General features: G+C 35.0%; 1 protein-coding gene across 28 annotated transcripts in view; it reads left to right on the forward strand.

Moving 5' to 3' along the window:
- DMD (dystrophin) overlaps positions 1-18,155 on the forward strand; it is a 1,163,614-nt gene that overhangs the window by 492,113 nt on the left and 653,346 nt on the right. For 27 of the 28 annotated variants that reach the window (XR_006934806.1, XR_006934864.1, XR_006934881.1 and 24 more), the window contains 6 exons: positions 3,908-4,149; positions 6,255-6,435; positions 11,525-11,670; positions 12,914-13,126; positions 16,375-16,488; positions 17,953-18,108. Coding sequence is in view for 25 of the 28 variants with exons in the window: in XM_046919009.1 (XP_046774965.1) it covers positions 3,908-4,149; positions 6,255-6,435; positions 11,525-11,670; positions 12,914-13,126; positions 16,375-16,488; positions 17,953-18,108 (1,052 nt within the window). In the remaining 3 variants the exon portion in view is untranslated. The remainder of the gene's footprint in view (positions 1-3,907; positions 4,150-6,254; positions 6,436-11,524; positions 11,671-12,913; positions 13,127-16,374; positions 16,489-17,952; positions 18,109-18,155) is intronic. The other variant, XM_046919570.1, reaches the window with a different exon arrangement.

The following is an 18,155-nucleotide window of genomic DNA, read 5'->3' on the forward strand; positions in this document are numbered from 1 at the left end:
TTAGTCTCATTTCTTTCTTTCTTAGAATTGAGAAAAATAATCTGAGGAAATGTATTTATGTAGGGCAACATTCCTGCCTTATGTTTTCAGCCAGTGTCAGCAAAAATATTCTGAATGGAAAGAACTGTGATTTCACAGCTATTCTGAAGTCTGTAAGCAGTGTGCCTGGTTAGGTTAGTGCCATTTGAAGGACTTTTCCTATTGAAGGGAAATCCCTGTTTTTACCTTTAAAAAGACACCCTTCTCCTACATAGGCTGTGCTCTGCCTCTTCTGATGATTACACTCAGTGAAAACATCTATCTCCTGCTTCCTGTTCTTGGAGGTGGGGAGAATAAAAACAAAATAGAATGAATTCTATTCTAAAATGCTAATCTAAAATGGAATAACGTTCTCTAATGGAGGAATTGAATTAGCTTAGCATTTTCAGAGGGACATGTGATTGTTATAGTGATTTAGAATATAATACACAGGGCATCAAAATGACTACTGAGAGACTTTTGATAGGCAGCATTAAACTGAATATAGAAGAATTTGTTGTGATAGAACACGTAATGGTTAGGAGCCATTGTTTTAAGGAAGAAACGTTATTTTGTTTCATTATGATTTACCATTTCACATATGCTCATGCATTAAAATCTATAAAAACTTATATAATATTACATTATTCTGTCATAGATCCAAAGCAAATGGAAAGCATAGATCCAAAGCAAAAAATACACTTACTAAGATATGCTTCTTACTAACTGGCAGTTCCAGAGTACTTGCATGTAAGATGCTGCACAATTAAAAGCACTGACACAATTTGTTATGCACAGTAGACAAGGTAGTAAAATTAATAAAGGTACTCCAGGCAATGATCTGTTTCCTCTGGGTACAGTTTATTTATTCACTGATTATATCAGGAGCTCCTAGAATATGAAACATGAAAAGGTTATGAACCATTATTTCTAAATTAACACTGTTTTACTAAAAAATGGATTTTATATTCTCCTGATTCTCAACTTTGGTATGTCTTGCTGCCGTGAGTGAAGCACAATAAGAGGATTGATGTCAATATCATGAATGAAAGCTGATAGTTGCTAAAGTTGCTAAAGATAGTGAAGAAATCAGTACTTCTCACGGAATTAGGTTTTGAGCTTTTGGTTTTCAGCAATTCATTCTGAAAATAAAAACATTAGAATTCTGTCCTCGATGCATCACCTACTCAAATAATTATTAATTTTCAAATAGAAGGAGGACAAGCTTTCTTCAAAACAAGATAAATGTGAAGATTTGGACAAGTTTCAGTTCTTGATTAGAATTATTTGAACATATATATAGGTTTAGGACATTAAATTACCTCTTATCATTTTGGCTTAGATTCTTCTAGCAAAATTTATGACATGCAAGTAATGGCCATTTTCTTGCATCCTTCTGAAAGTGATATATTAACATTTAATAGATGTCTTCTGAACTGTGAATTTAGAGAGTTTTAAAACAGGGTCTCTTGGAGATTTCTAGATGGGTCTTCGTTTCAGTAGGGTATTGTACTGTCTAAAGTGGCCTTTGTATTCTCCTAGGAAGCATAGCTCTGCTCACTCTGATCTTGTACTTCCCACTTCAGTTACGTGAAGAGCAGAAACGTTTGTTCTTCTGTGGCTTTGTGAAATCAGTTATAAACTCAAAGTTTAGATACAGAAATATTAATGTAAACTAGGGAACACTGGATATTTTCACATATATCATAACATTAAGAGGGATATAGCTGTGAAAGGACGAAGAGAGGAGTTAATGAATCTAGATTTTCATCATATATGCAGTCTTCTCTGAATCCTTGATAAAGAATTGCAGGGGAAAGTATTATTATGTACTGAGAGTTCATGAGTTCACTTCTTCTTGTAATCATAATCTGGCCTAGGGGTACTTTGGAAACTGTGGCAGCTGAAAAGAGAGGAGAGAAGGAAAAAATTAAAGTGACCTTTTTATGTCTTCTCTGTCAAAGTCATAGGAAATGTCTTCCAGATTCAGAGGTAATTAATTATGTACACAGTATCAGGGATGTTTGCTCTCTCTTAAGAGCATACAGCACTTTTATAACCAAAGTCACAACGAGACAGATGCAATTTTTGAAATACAGCATAATCAAAAGCTTGTCTCCTATATATGTTTTTTTTTCTTGATGTTGGTAATACTCATTATGTATGTGTCCAAGTCATCTTTGTTGTTATTAAGATACACTATGCCATCCAGGTTTATGCTGCCTCTTTGTATATTGATATATATTCATTAGACATTAAGACATTATTCATAAGACACTTTAAGAAAATAAAGTAGTTCTGCAGCAATGTCTTCAGATGTAGACACACACACACACACACAAAAACCCACATCACTGATGGATCTTATTAAGATGTGTCAAAATGCTGTTACCTCTTTACGCTTTAAGTTTTATTTTAGGTCCTTGCTCAGTCATTAAATTGTGCAATCCATTTCCCTGGGTACAAAGTGTATATGCAACTGTTGCAACCACCACAGTTATTTTTATGTCCCAGTCATGCTGGGCTTCTTATCTTTCTGCATCTTTGCTTGTATTATTTGAAATCATGTCCAATTTTCTTGGCTAGGGCAATATCCTAGAAGTAGAGTCTGTCCAGGAACTTACTGTAAGGTACTGCACAGTCATCTGTTTACAAGTGGCACTGAATCAGCCTTGAGCTGAATCCAAAATAACGATTGCTGGAGAACTATGGAGTTCCATAGCAGACATGATCTCTGATTAGTGTGATTTACCATGTTGTGTATATAATGGTCATTATTAAGTTTATTATAGTAAGTTTTCAGTATTATTTTCTGTAATGCCTTTAGCCATAATTGGGACTATAGTTCCTAAGTTCTACCTAAAACAGTTGCGCATGAACTTCACAGTTTTGTATCCCTCATGGGGGTTGTTCCTGAAGTTTGAAAGTACAGTGTATAACCAAGATAAATCACATCAACAGCATCTTAACAATCACAGAACTATCATGTTGAAGGCTTTTGTTTTATTTGCATTTAAACTTCATTTTAAGAATTATAAAAACACCTGAAATTTGATATTGCTAAAAATGTAGCTTTTGTTTTACTGGTTAACTAATGTATGACTTACTGTCGATGTTATTAAAGAAGTTCTTAAACATGTACTTGATTGAGAAGTTTATTAATTTTTTGGTCAGTATCAGTTCTGTGGCTATGTGTGTCATTTTATGGCATGCCAAACCAAACGCTGGCTGAAAATAATTAGGAGGAAGTGCCACATGGTTTCTTGACTCTGAGTCATTGCCTGATGTCTACTGATGAACACTGTGAACACTGTTGGAGACAGGGGACTTTACTACGTGATACTTTGGTCTGATCAGCACTGTTATTCTTAAGTACTTATGATATTTCTAAGCTAGCATATAGTGCTAAACTTAAGGATTGGATTATTAAAAGCACCAAAATAACTGTGGAACCTAGTTTCCATACACTTGAAAATTGCCTTTAAAACAAACAAAAGAAGAAAACCACACAGGGATCTTATATGTTAAAAATCCAGTTGCAATCCAGACAGAGCTTTTCAGTTATGACACATTTTCTTACTTCTTACAGCAGTTTTAATTAGCTTTATGTATTATGTCACAACTTTCTGCTTTGTTCCCTTTCTTGTATAATACTTTTTATAATTCATTCTCATTGCAACAAAAATACCCTGACAGTAACTTTAAGTAGTTCTGAAATTCTTTCTCCATTGATGTGTAACATCTGTGTGTTCAGGATTGTTATTTGATGATACAACATTATTTAGAATTATTAGCTCTCAGCTGTAGAAATTGGATTGTTAAAGTACTGTAAACTGATTTACTTCTTCGTGGCATAAGTGTTGAGCTTCTTCTCTTGTGTTCCTTATAGAGGGTCTGAATGCTGACAACATTAGACAAGCCTCAGAGCAGCTGAAGAGTCGCTGGATTGAGTTCTGTCAGTTACTGAGTGAAAGACTGGTATGGTTGGAGTACCAAAATAGCATCATTGACTTCTATTCCCAGCTGCAGCGACTGGAGCAGACAGCAATTACAGCAGAAAACTGGCTGAAAGCACAACCCACACCAGCAACAGATCCTGCTACAGTAAAAATTCAGTTGGAAAAATGCAAGGTTAGAAGCTCTTCTCAGTTGTTTATTATATTGTACTTCCTATGTGTACCAGCAGGTGGCCGGATTATAGCCTACAGTATTTCTTGCAGCCCGAAAGGCCAATTATATCCTGGGCTGCATTAAAAAACGGGTGGCCAGCTGGGAGGGGACCGTGATTGTCCCCTTCTACTCAGCTCTTGTGGGGCCCCATCTGGAGTTCTGCATCCAGGCTTGGAGCCCCCAGCACAAGAAGGACAAAGAGCTCTTGGAATGGGTCCAGAGGAGGGCCCTAAGATGATCAGAGGGCTGGAAAATCTTTCCTATGAAGAATGGTTGAGGGAACTGGGCTTGTTTAGCTTGGAGAAGAGAAGGCTCTGGGGCCTTCAGTACTTGAAGAGAGCATATAAACAGGAGGGGGAATGACTGTTTACATGGGTTGATAGTGATAGGACAAGGGGGAATGGTTTTAAACTAAGACACAAGGGAGATATTAGGAGGAAGTTTTTCACTCAGAGGGTGGTGACACGCTGGAACAGGTTGCCCAAGGAGGTTGTGGATGCCCCATCCCTGGAGGCCTTCAAGGCCAAGCTGGATGTGGCTCTGGGAAGCCTGGTCTGGTGGTTGGCAACCCTGCACATAGCAGGGGTGTTAAAACTAAATGATCCTTATGGTCCTTTTCAACCCAGGCCATTCTCTGATTTCAATATATGAAAACTGTACTCCTTCTGTTTCCAAAATAGTTAACGAAGGATAATTATTCAAGGAAAGGAAGGAATGGTAAATAAAGAGGCCTGGTATATGAGTATTTAAAATTCTGTTCCAAATATTTAATTATTTTAAGATATTTGCATACCAAAAGTTAGATGATTAGACCCTTAAACTCTTCTTATTTTTCCTGTAAGAATCTATTTCTTTGATACTTCATTAAGAAACTGTTGCTCATCATCTCTGGTTGTAAAGATCTGAGCCTGAAAAGTGTCTTCATGGTCAAGTCCAAAATCCTACCCTTCTACATGTTACCTGCTGCGTGCTCTGCATTATCGTGTGGGATTGACTGTGTAGTCAATAGAAGGAATATCCCTAAATGTAAGACAGAATTCAGTAGTTGTACAAAAACAGTCACACCAATTCAGTCATAAACCTCCAAAAATATTTTCAGTTGGGTGCTTCGCTGTTGTAGAAATTTGCTCATCTTTCTTGCTGTAGATAACTCTTTGGGTAGTTATTGCATCACAAAATCCACCTTTCCTGTGTATCTTGGTTTTGAACTGCCATGTAGAAGCTTTTGAAGGGGACAGAAGTACAATACCTATTTCAGAAGTTTGATCAACATTTGAGGAGGAGTTTAAATGTGGAGAGCTTCTTACGTCTGCACTCACCTCCTATCTAATACTTTTTGACATGCAAATAATTTGTAAATTGAGATGTAGTAACCAATAAAACTTGTTATATGCTTGTAGATGCATGATTCTACCAAATCTCTGCTTCCTGAAGCTTTCAAACTAAAACAATGTTTGACAAATAAATTTACATCTATTCCTGCTATTTTTCCTGTTTTTGCACATTTTCAAGCAGGTGTTCTGTCTTCTTACAAAAACCTTCTGTTTCGAGAAGCCTACTTAAAGATATTAACTTTTCTCATTTTTTTTTTTGCTTACTAATTGCTAGTGTTACAGTCTGTACAAGGTCTCCAGAAGATAAGATAGCAGAACCTCAACTTGTAATGCATTACTGTGAGGCAGCTGAGCTGCACATGATCTAGCAGAGATGGATTCAGGACTGTAGCAAATGTGGAGTTTTTATCTCCCTACCTCCATACAGAAGGAATGCTCTTCAGTTGTGGAATTTGGATGTACAATCACTTTAATATTACATTACTAAAGTGATAATGCAACGTGAAAGTGATTTTCAACAATGGCAAGTGTCATATTGGAAACCAGAGCTACTGATTGGTTAGAAAAGATAAACATATATTGGTGATATTTATTCTTACTATTGCTGACTTAGAAAGCAAAATCATTTTACAATGTGTAGTGAAATGGTAAGTTCATGGCACTAGTGATTTCATTTGGAGGACGGCTTTATCTTGAATTTTTTATTTTTTTATTTTTAATCCAAACATACAGGACGAAATCATCCGAATGTCAACTCTTCAGCCTCAAATTGAACGGCTTAAGGCTCAGAGTCAAGCTCTGAAAGAGAAAGAACAATGCCCAGTGTTTCTGGATGCTGACCTTGCTGCTTTTACCAGCCACTTCAAACAAATACTTGCTGACATGCACACCAGAGAAAAGCAACTACAGACCAGTAAGTATTCATGACAAAAGGTGATTTTGCCTGACTAGAATACAAAGCATGAACATATACATTTTGCCCTCCTACTTTTGTAGTTGTTTCTGTTGCGCTAAATCAGTAGTACAATTTAGGTAATCTTTTTGCAATAGAATTAGTTTTTCTGAAATTATGATAAAACAATAGGAAGACAGGGAAAGGTACACTGTTCAGAAGCAAAGGTTATATTTGGTGTATTTCTACTGTCAGAATTCCTTCTGACAGAACATATATGGCAGATTTTGTGATACATTTTGGCAATATAAAGCTTTCTTTAGTTGGGTTATAAGACAAAGCTCTCTGTATCTCTGTCATTAGAGAAGAGAGTTTAATTTTGGCAGTGAACCTCCTCTAAACTTGTCTAGAATAGAAATTTAGGTCCACATAACTCATTAAATAGAATACCTATTTTAGGGCATCTAGTTTATCATCATGTGGTAAACTTTATTTTCTTCAGCATGAAATGTATGATTGCTAGTTATAATATTGTTTGTGGTAGTTGTAGTAAAACATTTTTAAAAGGGAAAGGATGCTATACTAAAATTGAAGGTGATTTTATTATTGACCTGCATGCCAATGACTACTGTACACTTAATATATTTGATCAAGAAATTAAAATTGAAGTATCAGATAAAAATATTAATTTAAATCTTTCTCAACAGCAGAGATTATTTTTCCCTTAGAGCAATGATACCTCTAAATGACTGTAGTATTTTGAAATTAGACAGAATACCAGCTCCTTCTAGTGGTTCTTTATGGTATTCCTCCTGAGTTACTATACTGAGAATGATTCTATTTTAAATAAGGGCTTCCCCCCACCCCCCCAAAAAAAACACTGGATTATTGTGCTGTAGTAGTTATTTCACATATACACACAAACTGAAAAGGTGATGATGCATAAGACAACTGAAAAAATGTAATACAAATATGCCATAGCATGTGATGGAAGAATAATTTGTAGAATTTTAGTTTTAAGGAGTGTAACATTTATTTGTGACACTGAAGATGGCCGTGATATTGATAATATTTATTCATTCATTTTATTATTTATTTTTATATTTACTTTTTAAATGCCACACTGTTTTGTACATTGTCATTATTTACCATCCTACCAACAGGAAAATATGGAAAATGCTGACTTCATAATGTTTTATTCTCTATATAGTTTTATATAATTACTGTTTCTACTTCACCTAATTTTCTATAGGAAGACCTCATAAACTAGCCAATTGATTGTGAGATAAGTGGTGTTCATTACCTGAATTATACTGTCACAAAGCAAGGGCTGTGCTTGAGTTTTTCCTGGCTGTAGTTGTGTATTGTACTGCAAAATGCTTCTGTTACCGTCCAGCCACAGCAGTAGCTATCCTTCAGTGGCAGCACTGAGCAGATTGGGATGAGTGTCCTAAAATGGTAGAGAACAGAAGTCTCTAATGGTCTCTTGTTCTTCCTATGTGTCTGCTCTGCATGGGAAGACCTTGGATATTAGGAAAATTTTCTTTTCAGAAAGAGTAGAGAGGCATTGGAAAAGGCTACCCAGGGAGGTGGTGGAGTTGCCATCACAGGAGCTGTTCAAGAACTGTTTAGGTGTGGCACTGAGGGTCGTGGCTAGTGGGCATGATGGGAATGGGCTGATGGTTGGACTAAGAGATCTTAGAGGTCTTTTCCATCTTTAATTACTCTATGATTCTCTGTTTCTACCTTCATTTAAAATGGTTCAGATTTCAAGACTTTTTTGTGTTATGTTACTACATTATCTTTCTGGCAGATAAGAGTATTGTGATATTCTGTTCTGATTTGTTTACAGGAAATATTTTTCTGCCAAAATAAGTGTCTCTCTCAAGTTAGTTATGTTTGTTGTGGTTTTCAGGTTCATGAGTGCTTAGTAGCTGCACAGTAGATTTCTTCATAAAATACCAAAGATGACATCAGCATTTCTCAAAGGTTTTTTTCCATGATTTGAATAGTATTTCTATTTATAAAAAGTATATCTTAAAGCCAATATTAAATCTCTTTGCTTGTTTGCTTTTTTTACTCCTTTACAACCTCAAAATATGAGAAAATGTTACCTCATTTTTCTTTCTTTTTAGTGTCTGTATACCCATTGGTAATTGATCCTTTTGAATATGATATATCCATCGTTCCAGCCCTCCCTCTTGCCCAAACTCAATCAAAGTCATTTCTAGAATACCAGTACATGGAAAAAATAGACAGTGCTAACCTCTAAATATTCAATAACAGGAGTGAAATGGGCAGTCATAGGAATAATTTTAATACAAGTAATTTGTTTTCACAAGGAAATTCTTAGTTTTATAAATACCCTGGTGAAAAATGAGGGGTAAACATTATATTCACTTGTCTTGAAACTAGCTGGTGCTGTGTGGTAGATTTCTCTTATGGACTCTAGTCAGTCTCTCAGCAAAGGAAAGAACTCAGGAAGTACTCTGTGGTTCAAAATAAGTCCTAGATAATGGTGATTCATTGCAGGATACATATTGTTCTGTGTCTGTTCTAAATTCTTTTAAAATTCTTCTGTTTTTCAGTCTTGCTGCAATGAAATTCTACCCAGCTTCCTTGATAAACATGCTCATACCCGTTTTCAATTTGTCAAGACAATAATTCATAGGGAGTTTTGGTGGTGTCGTTAGATATTTAGAAAGTGACATTGAAAACAAAAGAAACAAACAAAAAACCACATAAAGATTATTTACACCCCCTGTTTACTGTTATTTTGCATGCATGCTTTTCTCCCTAAGCACAGTATTTTAAACAAAACTGCATTACCTAGAGGTCATGCAACTCAGTCTTGACACAAATTTATAAGGCAAGAAACTTCAGTAACTGTAACATTAAGAAAGCCATTTGAATTTTTGTTTGTAATGTGTCTGCCTTGCTTTGAACTTTGAACTGATGACATTTTCCTGCTTAATATATCTTAGAGATGGGTTATAAGTGACAGTGGAATTGTTATGATGCTTTTAATAATCTTTCACCAATCGTTTTGTACTCGAATAAGAAAAAAGTTGAGTCACTACTTTAATGAAGTTATCAATATAATGACTTTGATGAATAGTTTCAAAGATAGGTATTACAAAATTAGCAAAACAAAGTTTTGAGAAAAATACAATGTGATTGTAGACACTGCAGTTGCTTTTAAGGAGATTTTTATGGGAAATACTTGCAATTTTATGTAGACAATTTGTTTCAAGCACTACAGAAACGATCCCATAGGTTATATTCAGTGCCTGTCTTCTTTCACAACCATGTGATGAGCAGTGGGATTTGTCCTGATTGAAGAAGATGGACATTGCAGTTTTTTAAATTGAATACTTAGTAGCTCAATTGGGAACTTGATTAAATCAGTGTTTATGGTCCTTCTTATTTAGTCCTGCAAATAGCAGAGAACATCGTTAGTTACAAAGGTAAAAAAAAAATATCAGCAATATTTTAATGGTCATCAAGTTGTTTTATTGGCAAATTTTCAGAATGTGAGTTTCGTGCAGTTTGGTGGAGTTCGGTGTAACAGTAAATCTGCTTTTCACCTATTCTGAAATGTTCCTCACTACTACCGAAAACAACTTTTCTTTTACATAGCTACTTGAATTCACACACCAGTTCTAAGATTTTTTTTTCATTTGAAGGAGAAAATAGTCATTTATAGAAGTTAAATATTACATCAACACACTGAATTCCATTTTATATTTTAAATAATAATGCACATTAAGAGTTGTATTCTTCTTTATCATATCTGTGCTGTTAGTATCTCCATGCATTTGGAGTGATGAGTTTAAGTATATTCTATTCTAAAATAAGATATTTTAAAGAAATGAGTCACAGACAGTACAAATATAACTAGGAAATAAAAAGTTTTAATATACTTTTTCAGTAGGCCTACTGTTAGCAATGGTTATTGTATGGAAAATGCCTGTTTTCTGTGTTTCTAAGCATGTATCACAATTGTTTTTTTGTGTAAATAAAGCACACTTAGAAGGGATTCTTTTTTTTTTTCTCCATGAGAGCAAGCCTTATCTTTTCTAAATCTGCAGTTGTGTATAGTAAATGAGATTGGGCAGTATTTCAAGAAGAGGATGGTATGCCATACAAAGTGTATGTTCCACAAGAGGGAGACCTTAAGTGGACGTGATTTTAGTATGTTGTAGTGATGTCTTGCTGACAGTACGAGTTTTTCAAGAAACATGCTGTTAATAACTAAAAAGTAAGTTACATTGAGCACAGCATTCTGCCAACCATTGTTTTATGAAAATGTAAGCAAGCTTGAACTTGTCCGTCAAAATTGCTTTTGGACAACTATATCAATTTGCAGTACAGTTCCTTCTGAAACATGCATGAGATAAAAATAGTTGTAATCTTTTTTGAACTTTCGTATTCTTCATTATTACATGATACAAGTTGAAAATGTTTCAATGAACTAGACGTGTTTTTTGTCTGTACTTACCTCAATGACTGTAGAGGAAAGTATAGTTGAGGGCAGACGGAGTACCTCTGCTTATGAGTTGCTAGTGTGTGCTCCAGATGTTGTCTGTTTATAGCAACTCTAATGTTGTTCTAATGAGCAGAGGACAATAAAATTGAGCTTTACTGTAGAAGAGAGATTCATCTTCTAATCTTTTAACAGATGTCCTAAATAGAACCTTTTACTTGAAAAGAAACATTAAACAGACAAATATGGGCCATAAAAGGGGATGCTGTTTCCTGTTACATTTCTGAAATTAGATTTTGGGTTAAATACAATGGTTTGTATGTTAATCTCTAAACACATGTATTTAAATTGATTTAGCCATGTAGATTTTCACTTGACCTAGAACAAGAGAGTCAAATGATACATACCTGATAAAACAACAGAGATGTATTATAACTATTAGAGTGTATTCATTCTTCGAAAGTTTTCTTCTTCCGCTGCTCTTGGAAAAATCTGATGCAATCTGTTGCAAAATGGCTATTGACTTCAGTAAGGCTAGGTCCTCTTTCAAACATCTTCTTTCAACAAAACAAATAATTGAGTGTGAAATGATTTTCTTTCCTTTTTCTTCCCCACTGCATGCAGTTTTTGACAGTTTGCCTCCTGCACGCTATAAAGACACAGTGACTACTATACTTTCATGGATCCAGCAGTCAGAAACTAAAGTCTCCATACCTCCAGTTGCAGTGGCTGAATATGAAATCATGGAACAGAGACTCGGGGAGCTCAAGGTGAGTGTTCAGACTGTGGAAAAAATGTCTCAAATGAAACGTTCAGTGGACCAGAACCCTTAGTTGTTGATGAGTCTACTGAAGCTTATGGATCTTGAGTGATTTATATCCGTTAGAGATTTAGCTAAGGACAGCAGAAGACAGTGGTTGGTTACTTCTACTGTCTTTCATTAGTTAAAGGAGTAAAAATGTTATGCATCACTTAAACCGATGTTATAATATATTGAACATGTTAAGAAAGAGCCTTTGTATAATATATGTAAAATATGATGTATAAAATATTCCTTTCATGATAATATTATCTGTTAAGTATAGATTAGGTCATTTCAATTTTTTCTGTTCGCATGAGCAGAAAAATACCTTGTGCCAAGGTAAGTTTAGGTTGGACGTTAGGAAACACTTCTTTTCAGAAAGGGTGGTTAAACACTGCAATAGGCTCCCCAGGGAGGTTGTTGAGTCACCATCCCTGGATGTGTTTAAGAGCCATTTGGATGTGGTGCTCAGAGATATGGTTTAGCAGAGGGTTGTTAGAGTTAGGGTACTATGGTTAGGCTGCGGTTGGACTTGATGATCTTTGAGGTCCATTCCAACCTGAGTAATTCTATGATTCTATGAAACTGTTTGTGCTTTGCAAAGTGCATAATATGCATCATTTCATGTCAGATATACAAGCAGACACAAATTTGGGACAAGTTTTGCCAGTAGGTACAAACCTTCCCTGCATTTCAATGTTTGATACTAATTTAAAATCTGATGAATAATGAGCATGTTGTTTGATACAAGCAGCAAGTAACATGCAGAAGCAGAAAGTGGAATATAGAAAGAAGAAGCTAGATGCAGCAAATTTGGGATAAGAGGCTGTCAAAACTTAAAATCATAAAAGCAGTTCTAAGTTTATTCTTCTTCTCCATTTATAGTCTGACTGTTTATAGTCTTTAGGATCTTAGGAAATTCCTATTACGAGTTATTGAACTGTAATTGAATTACCTCCATGAACTACTATAAACATAAAACAAAATAATAATAATAATAACTCTGGTTATTATTATTATTAGTTAAAGAAAAAATTCTGCAGTGTACTTTGAGAAAAGCAATTCCATATACTTTAGTAGCATAAGTCATTGAAGTTTTTATGTTCAGAGTTTTCACTCCTTGCTGCAGCAGCCTCATCTGTGGCTAAGAAAAATTTGTTCCGAATTGCCTAATATATATGTCAGAATACTATTTACTGCTTATTTCATAGGCTCTACAAAGTTCTCTGCAAGAGCAGCAAAAAGGCCTGAAATATCTCAACACAACTGTTGAAGACTTGTCTAGGAAAGCCCCTGCAGAAGTCAGCCAGAAATACCGATCAGAGGTTGAGTTGATCGTTGGCCGCTGGAAGAAGCTGTCATCACAGTTGGTGGAACATTGCCAGAAACTGGAGGATCTTATGACTAAACTCCAACGATTCCAGGTTAAACAAACTTATTCAGCCTCACCTGAGGTGGTTTGTGGACTTAGGAATAGCACAGGGTACACCTCAAGAAATAACAATAAAATGGAATATCAAAGGAGTACATAAAGTTAAAATGTATTGAAATGTCCACTTGATTTTAGTGGGTCTAGGATTTTTCTTTGAATTCTAAATTAATTTCATTGAAATTGCAATTGCTATTTCACTACTTACTTTTTCAATGTAGCTAAAGTACTTTTTATTGCAGCTAAAGTAGCTTTAACCATATTGACTTTAATAGATTCACTTATGTACTTAATGGCATTTGTAGCATGGTAGTATCTTGGCAGCAGTTGCCAAGAATTAGAAATGTGCCTCACTTGCACAGTTGTGTGATTTTCAGGTATTTAGAATGACATTACTGCAACCTTACATTCTTGTTTTTTTCACTGAGTATTTCTGCTTATAAATCACATATATCAGCATTACACAAGAAAATGATGTTAGCGTATATGTTAACTACTACTCTCCCAACCAAGGAGCTCAGGGGCTTGGGAACTGGAACTTACGGTTAGCCCATAAATCATTCAGGAAAACTTTGCTCCAGTGTAGTCTCATCTTGTGCTGCATCTTCCTTCAGAAAATATCCACCTGCTCTGGCATGGGATTCCCCATGAGATGTGGGGACATTCTTCCTCCACTATGGTCTCTGCCACTCTCAACCAGCACCTTCTCTCCCTCCTTTGCTAACCTGTGTGTCGGTGTTCACATTTCTTACATTTTTTCTCTACTCTTCAGTCATGGAGCATGCTGTGCTGGCATGGGACACAGAGGCCACCCTTGGATTTGTGTCCCCCCCCTTCCCTACTACCAGAACTTTGATACCAACACCCAATATGACTAGGAAAAATGAAAGTTGATTTTCTCGATAGTACAGTGATATATTTGCAATTGCAAAAACAGATCCGTTTTATCATCACAGATCAGTCTTTGTGGTGAATGCTCTGGTTCTCTATGTAAAAAGTATATTTCAGTTTGAATTTTATTGTGTTTAAACTCTGGAGGAGAAGAAAATATAGTATTCATTTGACAGTGTTTTCTTCTTCACCCCACCTCTTAAATCTATAGGACCACTGTTCCCATAGACAGTTTTTGAAGGAAATAAGAAAAAAACTGTCAGGAAGTAAACAACAAATGTTACATAGATTTTTTTTTTTTTTAACTGTTTATGAGTGTTTTTTCAGGACTTATCATCTTTAAAGTAGCTAAAGAGTGCTAGTGAGCTATATAGGTAAAAGCCACAATTATCAGCTATTAGCAGCTAACACACCTTTGTGTCAAAAAAAAGGTGGTTTTGCTCTTGTCTGTTGATGGTGTTCTACAGGGTGGCAATCTTGCCCACAGCAGGAGCCTTGGAGCTGGATGGCCTTTAAGGTCCATTCTAACCAAAGCCTTTCAAAGATTCTAAGGCTCTGTGATCTGATTGTGAAATTCCAGCCTTTGTCTTCTTTTTTGTCAGAAGTTTAGAGATTCAATCACTGTTCTTAAAAGGAGAATGTCCTGAACATCCTGGCTATGCTCTGCAGAGCATGTATTTTCAAAACTACCTGAGGTATTGCTGAATACCGATTTTTGCCTTTTATATTTGTTGCTGAAATTGATGTGGTATAAAACTCATTGTCTTTTCAACTCCTTGAATGACTTGCATTCCAGACAATTGTTTGAGCTGTTGCAATTTATGGAACGCGTCTCAAGGCATATGTTGAAATCAGCGTTGATAGGGAAAATGCACTTGCAATCTGATTCAAAATGCAAGTCAGATATTCAGTCATCACTGGTAGCTGGCGACTGATTTTTTATTTTATTTTATTTTTATTTTTTAATGAATTCCATCAGATCTGTACTTCATAGCCGTAATGAACTATAAGTATTCATGTAAAGGTATAAATTTTTCATCCTGAAATACGATTTTGAACTATTTATACTAAATGATAATTGAATGCACAGTAGAGACTTCAACAGTATTTTTGTAATTGCCATTCTGAACTGTACTGATAATTTCTACATATTTATTTTTATTATTTAAATGCATTTTCCAGTGTAGCCTGTTTTTATTATATATACTAAGCACATTAGGAAAATGTTTCTTTAGTTAATTACCTGGTAATAGTTGTTAAAGCATTTTTGGATGCATTTTAGGGCACAATTTGTGTTCTAATGATACATCCTTTTTAATGTTTAAATTCAGATTTGTTTTTAGCATTTAACAGTAATACTTAGTTCACTGCTTATGAAAATGGTTTTATGAACAAATGTATTATAATTTGCCTTTGACATTTTTGCCATTTATCATTTTCATTTTAACATGCATCTGTTAAACTCAGGTAGCATTTTAAGGTGATTTTAAGCCACATTTTTTAAAGGACAGTTCAAATTTCTCATTGACTGCAAGAATAAAGTCTTTCATCTTTAGGATTGAGCAAAGCTGGATATGGTCCTCTTGGTAGATATCAAATCTCAGTCTTACTTTTATGGTCTTACATTATCTATGTAATGCTTCCTTGGATTGGTGGTGTTCCTCGTCTGCAAGCATTTGATGCTTAGCTTTTTTATTAATAATAATTTACAGGTTTAATTTAAGCATATTGAAATCAAATTACTAATTACAAATATTCTAGTACTTTAAACACTAAATGAGATTCAGTCTTGAAAATCCTCTTTTCAACTCTTGTCATTGAGTCACTCCATGATTTCAGTTTCTGGACTTAATTTGTTTCAGTTACTGTTTTGCTCACAAGTTTTTTATTTTGTGTAGTGTGGAATGTTTTCTCTGTTGTGTTCTGATTGAGGAACAGGTAACAGAACATGCAACTTTCAAAATGATCCTGAAGTTTAAAGTGAATCGCAGAAGGATTTGATAGATGAGGCTGAATGAATGGCTAAGTGTGAATAGTCTGAAGCCATACAAGGACTTGAAGAATGTGCATTGAACATCTAAATACAAATAATATCTGAAAGGCATAGACTTGAGAGAGAGAAAATTTCACATTTGTAGACACTTGGATCTTGGCAGAAGAAGTCAGCTTGCAGGAGTTGATGACAGTCCCAGATAAAATTAGTTTTGCTTATTTGTTTTGTATACATTTTTTAAAGATAATGCAGTAATCTCAAAATTAAAGTGTAGTGATTTCTAGTCATAGTGACAGAATGAATTATGTTATTAGCAGTTAACACTATTTTGTAATATAAAATGTCTTCTTAATAAACAGAATGACACAAAAACATTGAAGAAGTGGATGGCTGAAGTAGATGTCTTTCTGAAGGAGGAATGGCCTGCTCTTGGTGATTCAGAAGCTCTGGAAAAGCAACTTGAGCAGTGTACAGTGAGTATTATTTGTCTGCTTGACAACTGTTTCTCTCTGTGCATTGATCTTATACAGAAATTACACAAATGATCACCATTCCTAAAAATAAATTCACGTCGTAAAATGGGAAACCTGAATATACAGAGAGAAAGCATACAGGGACTACTTCAGTATACATTTATAGCAGGAGCAAAACATTGACAAGAGAGGACTTGTGACAGTGTATAGGTTAGTAGCCTCTTAAGATAGTTGTTTTTTTAGTTTGTTGAATTTGCAAACGTTGCCAGTGTACTTATTATGTGCGGAGTGATCCCTGTAAGAAGGTCTTCTGCATCTACTAGTCATGCATGATTTACAGGCTTTCCTGACTAGGCTGAAATAATTTGCAGGTATTGTGAGTTGCGTCCATTTTTTTACTAACCTCAGAAGTCCCAGGATTTTCTCCCAGCAGAGTTTTAAAGCATCATGAAGTATTGAGACTTTCTTCTTCACAGGGTTTACAATGTTTTTCTGCCTGTCCCAACAGAGTATGTAAGTTCAGTGAATCTTGTAACCCATAATAGTCTCTGACAGTGTGTTCAACGGAATTTACAAGTTCTGTAAATATTCTGGCAGGATGTGTAAATATTATGAAAGATATGTACTGATCTTACAGAACTACAAGCTCCTCAAAATTACTCTCTTCTCCTTATTGAAATAAAAATGATTATAATTTATATGGAACAACTCTTACCTCTTACAGAGTTGTGAGTTGCATGCAACTCCTTTAGAATGTCACCTGAGTTTATGAAGAATTTACATAAGTATTAGCCACTATTGTGAAGTATATAATAAGGTTATCAAAGTCATCATCACCATTTGTATTTTTACACTTACAGCTTTCTCTACTGCGTAGGAAGCCTAGGTAACATCTGAAGGACCAAAGAAGGCCTTAGGAAATAAAATTGGAGGTGGTGAGGTAGAGCTACCTCAGAGTTTAAATAATATTCAACCACAAATAAAATTCTAATAACTAGAAATAACCTGAGAATATCACCATTCAGATCATTCTAATGAATCTATCAGGTGAATTACCAAACCAAGGCTAATGCATAGTTAGCAAGATGGCTTCACCATTATGATGGGATGTTCTTTCACAAATAAAAATAAAATATGCAATATAAAACATAACATCATGTGTAGCATATATGTATATTTATACACTATTTGTATATATGTATATCTAGTATATAGTAAATTTATATTTAAAGCTTCATGTATTTTACAAATTAACATCATATGATATAGAATAGCTCACCACATTTTAGTTGCTCATTCCTTTTTTATTTGTTTTCATAGTGAAGTCTATTAACTGTGCTCATTTGAGTTGAAATCTGGGCCAAAGACATGTTAGAATCTCATGTAGAAATGTTTTGATAGGAAAAGTATAAATCACATAGTTTGTGTGAGTGCTGCTTGCCTAATCTTCTACTGTTCTTTCAGGCTTTAGTAAATGATATCCAGACTATCCAGCCGAGTTTGAACAGTGTTAATGAGATTGGGAAGAAAATGAAGAGGGAAGCAGAGCCAGAATTTGCTTCCAGAATAGCAACAGAACTAAAGGATCTCAATGCTCAATGGGAACATATTTGCCAACAGGTATCAGATCTCCTTCTGTGACTGGTTCTTTTCAAACTAGTAATCCA

The sequence above is a fragment of the Gallus gallus genome, chromosome 1 (assembly GCF_016699485.2).
Source record: "Gallus gallus isolate bGalGal1 chromosome 1, bGalGal1.mat.broiler.GRCg7b, whole genome shotgun sequence".
Taxonomy (NCBI): Eukaryota; Metazoa; Chordata; class Aves; order Galliformes; family Phasianidae; genus Gallus; species Gallus gallus.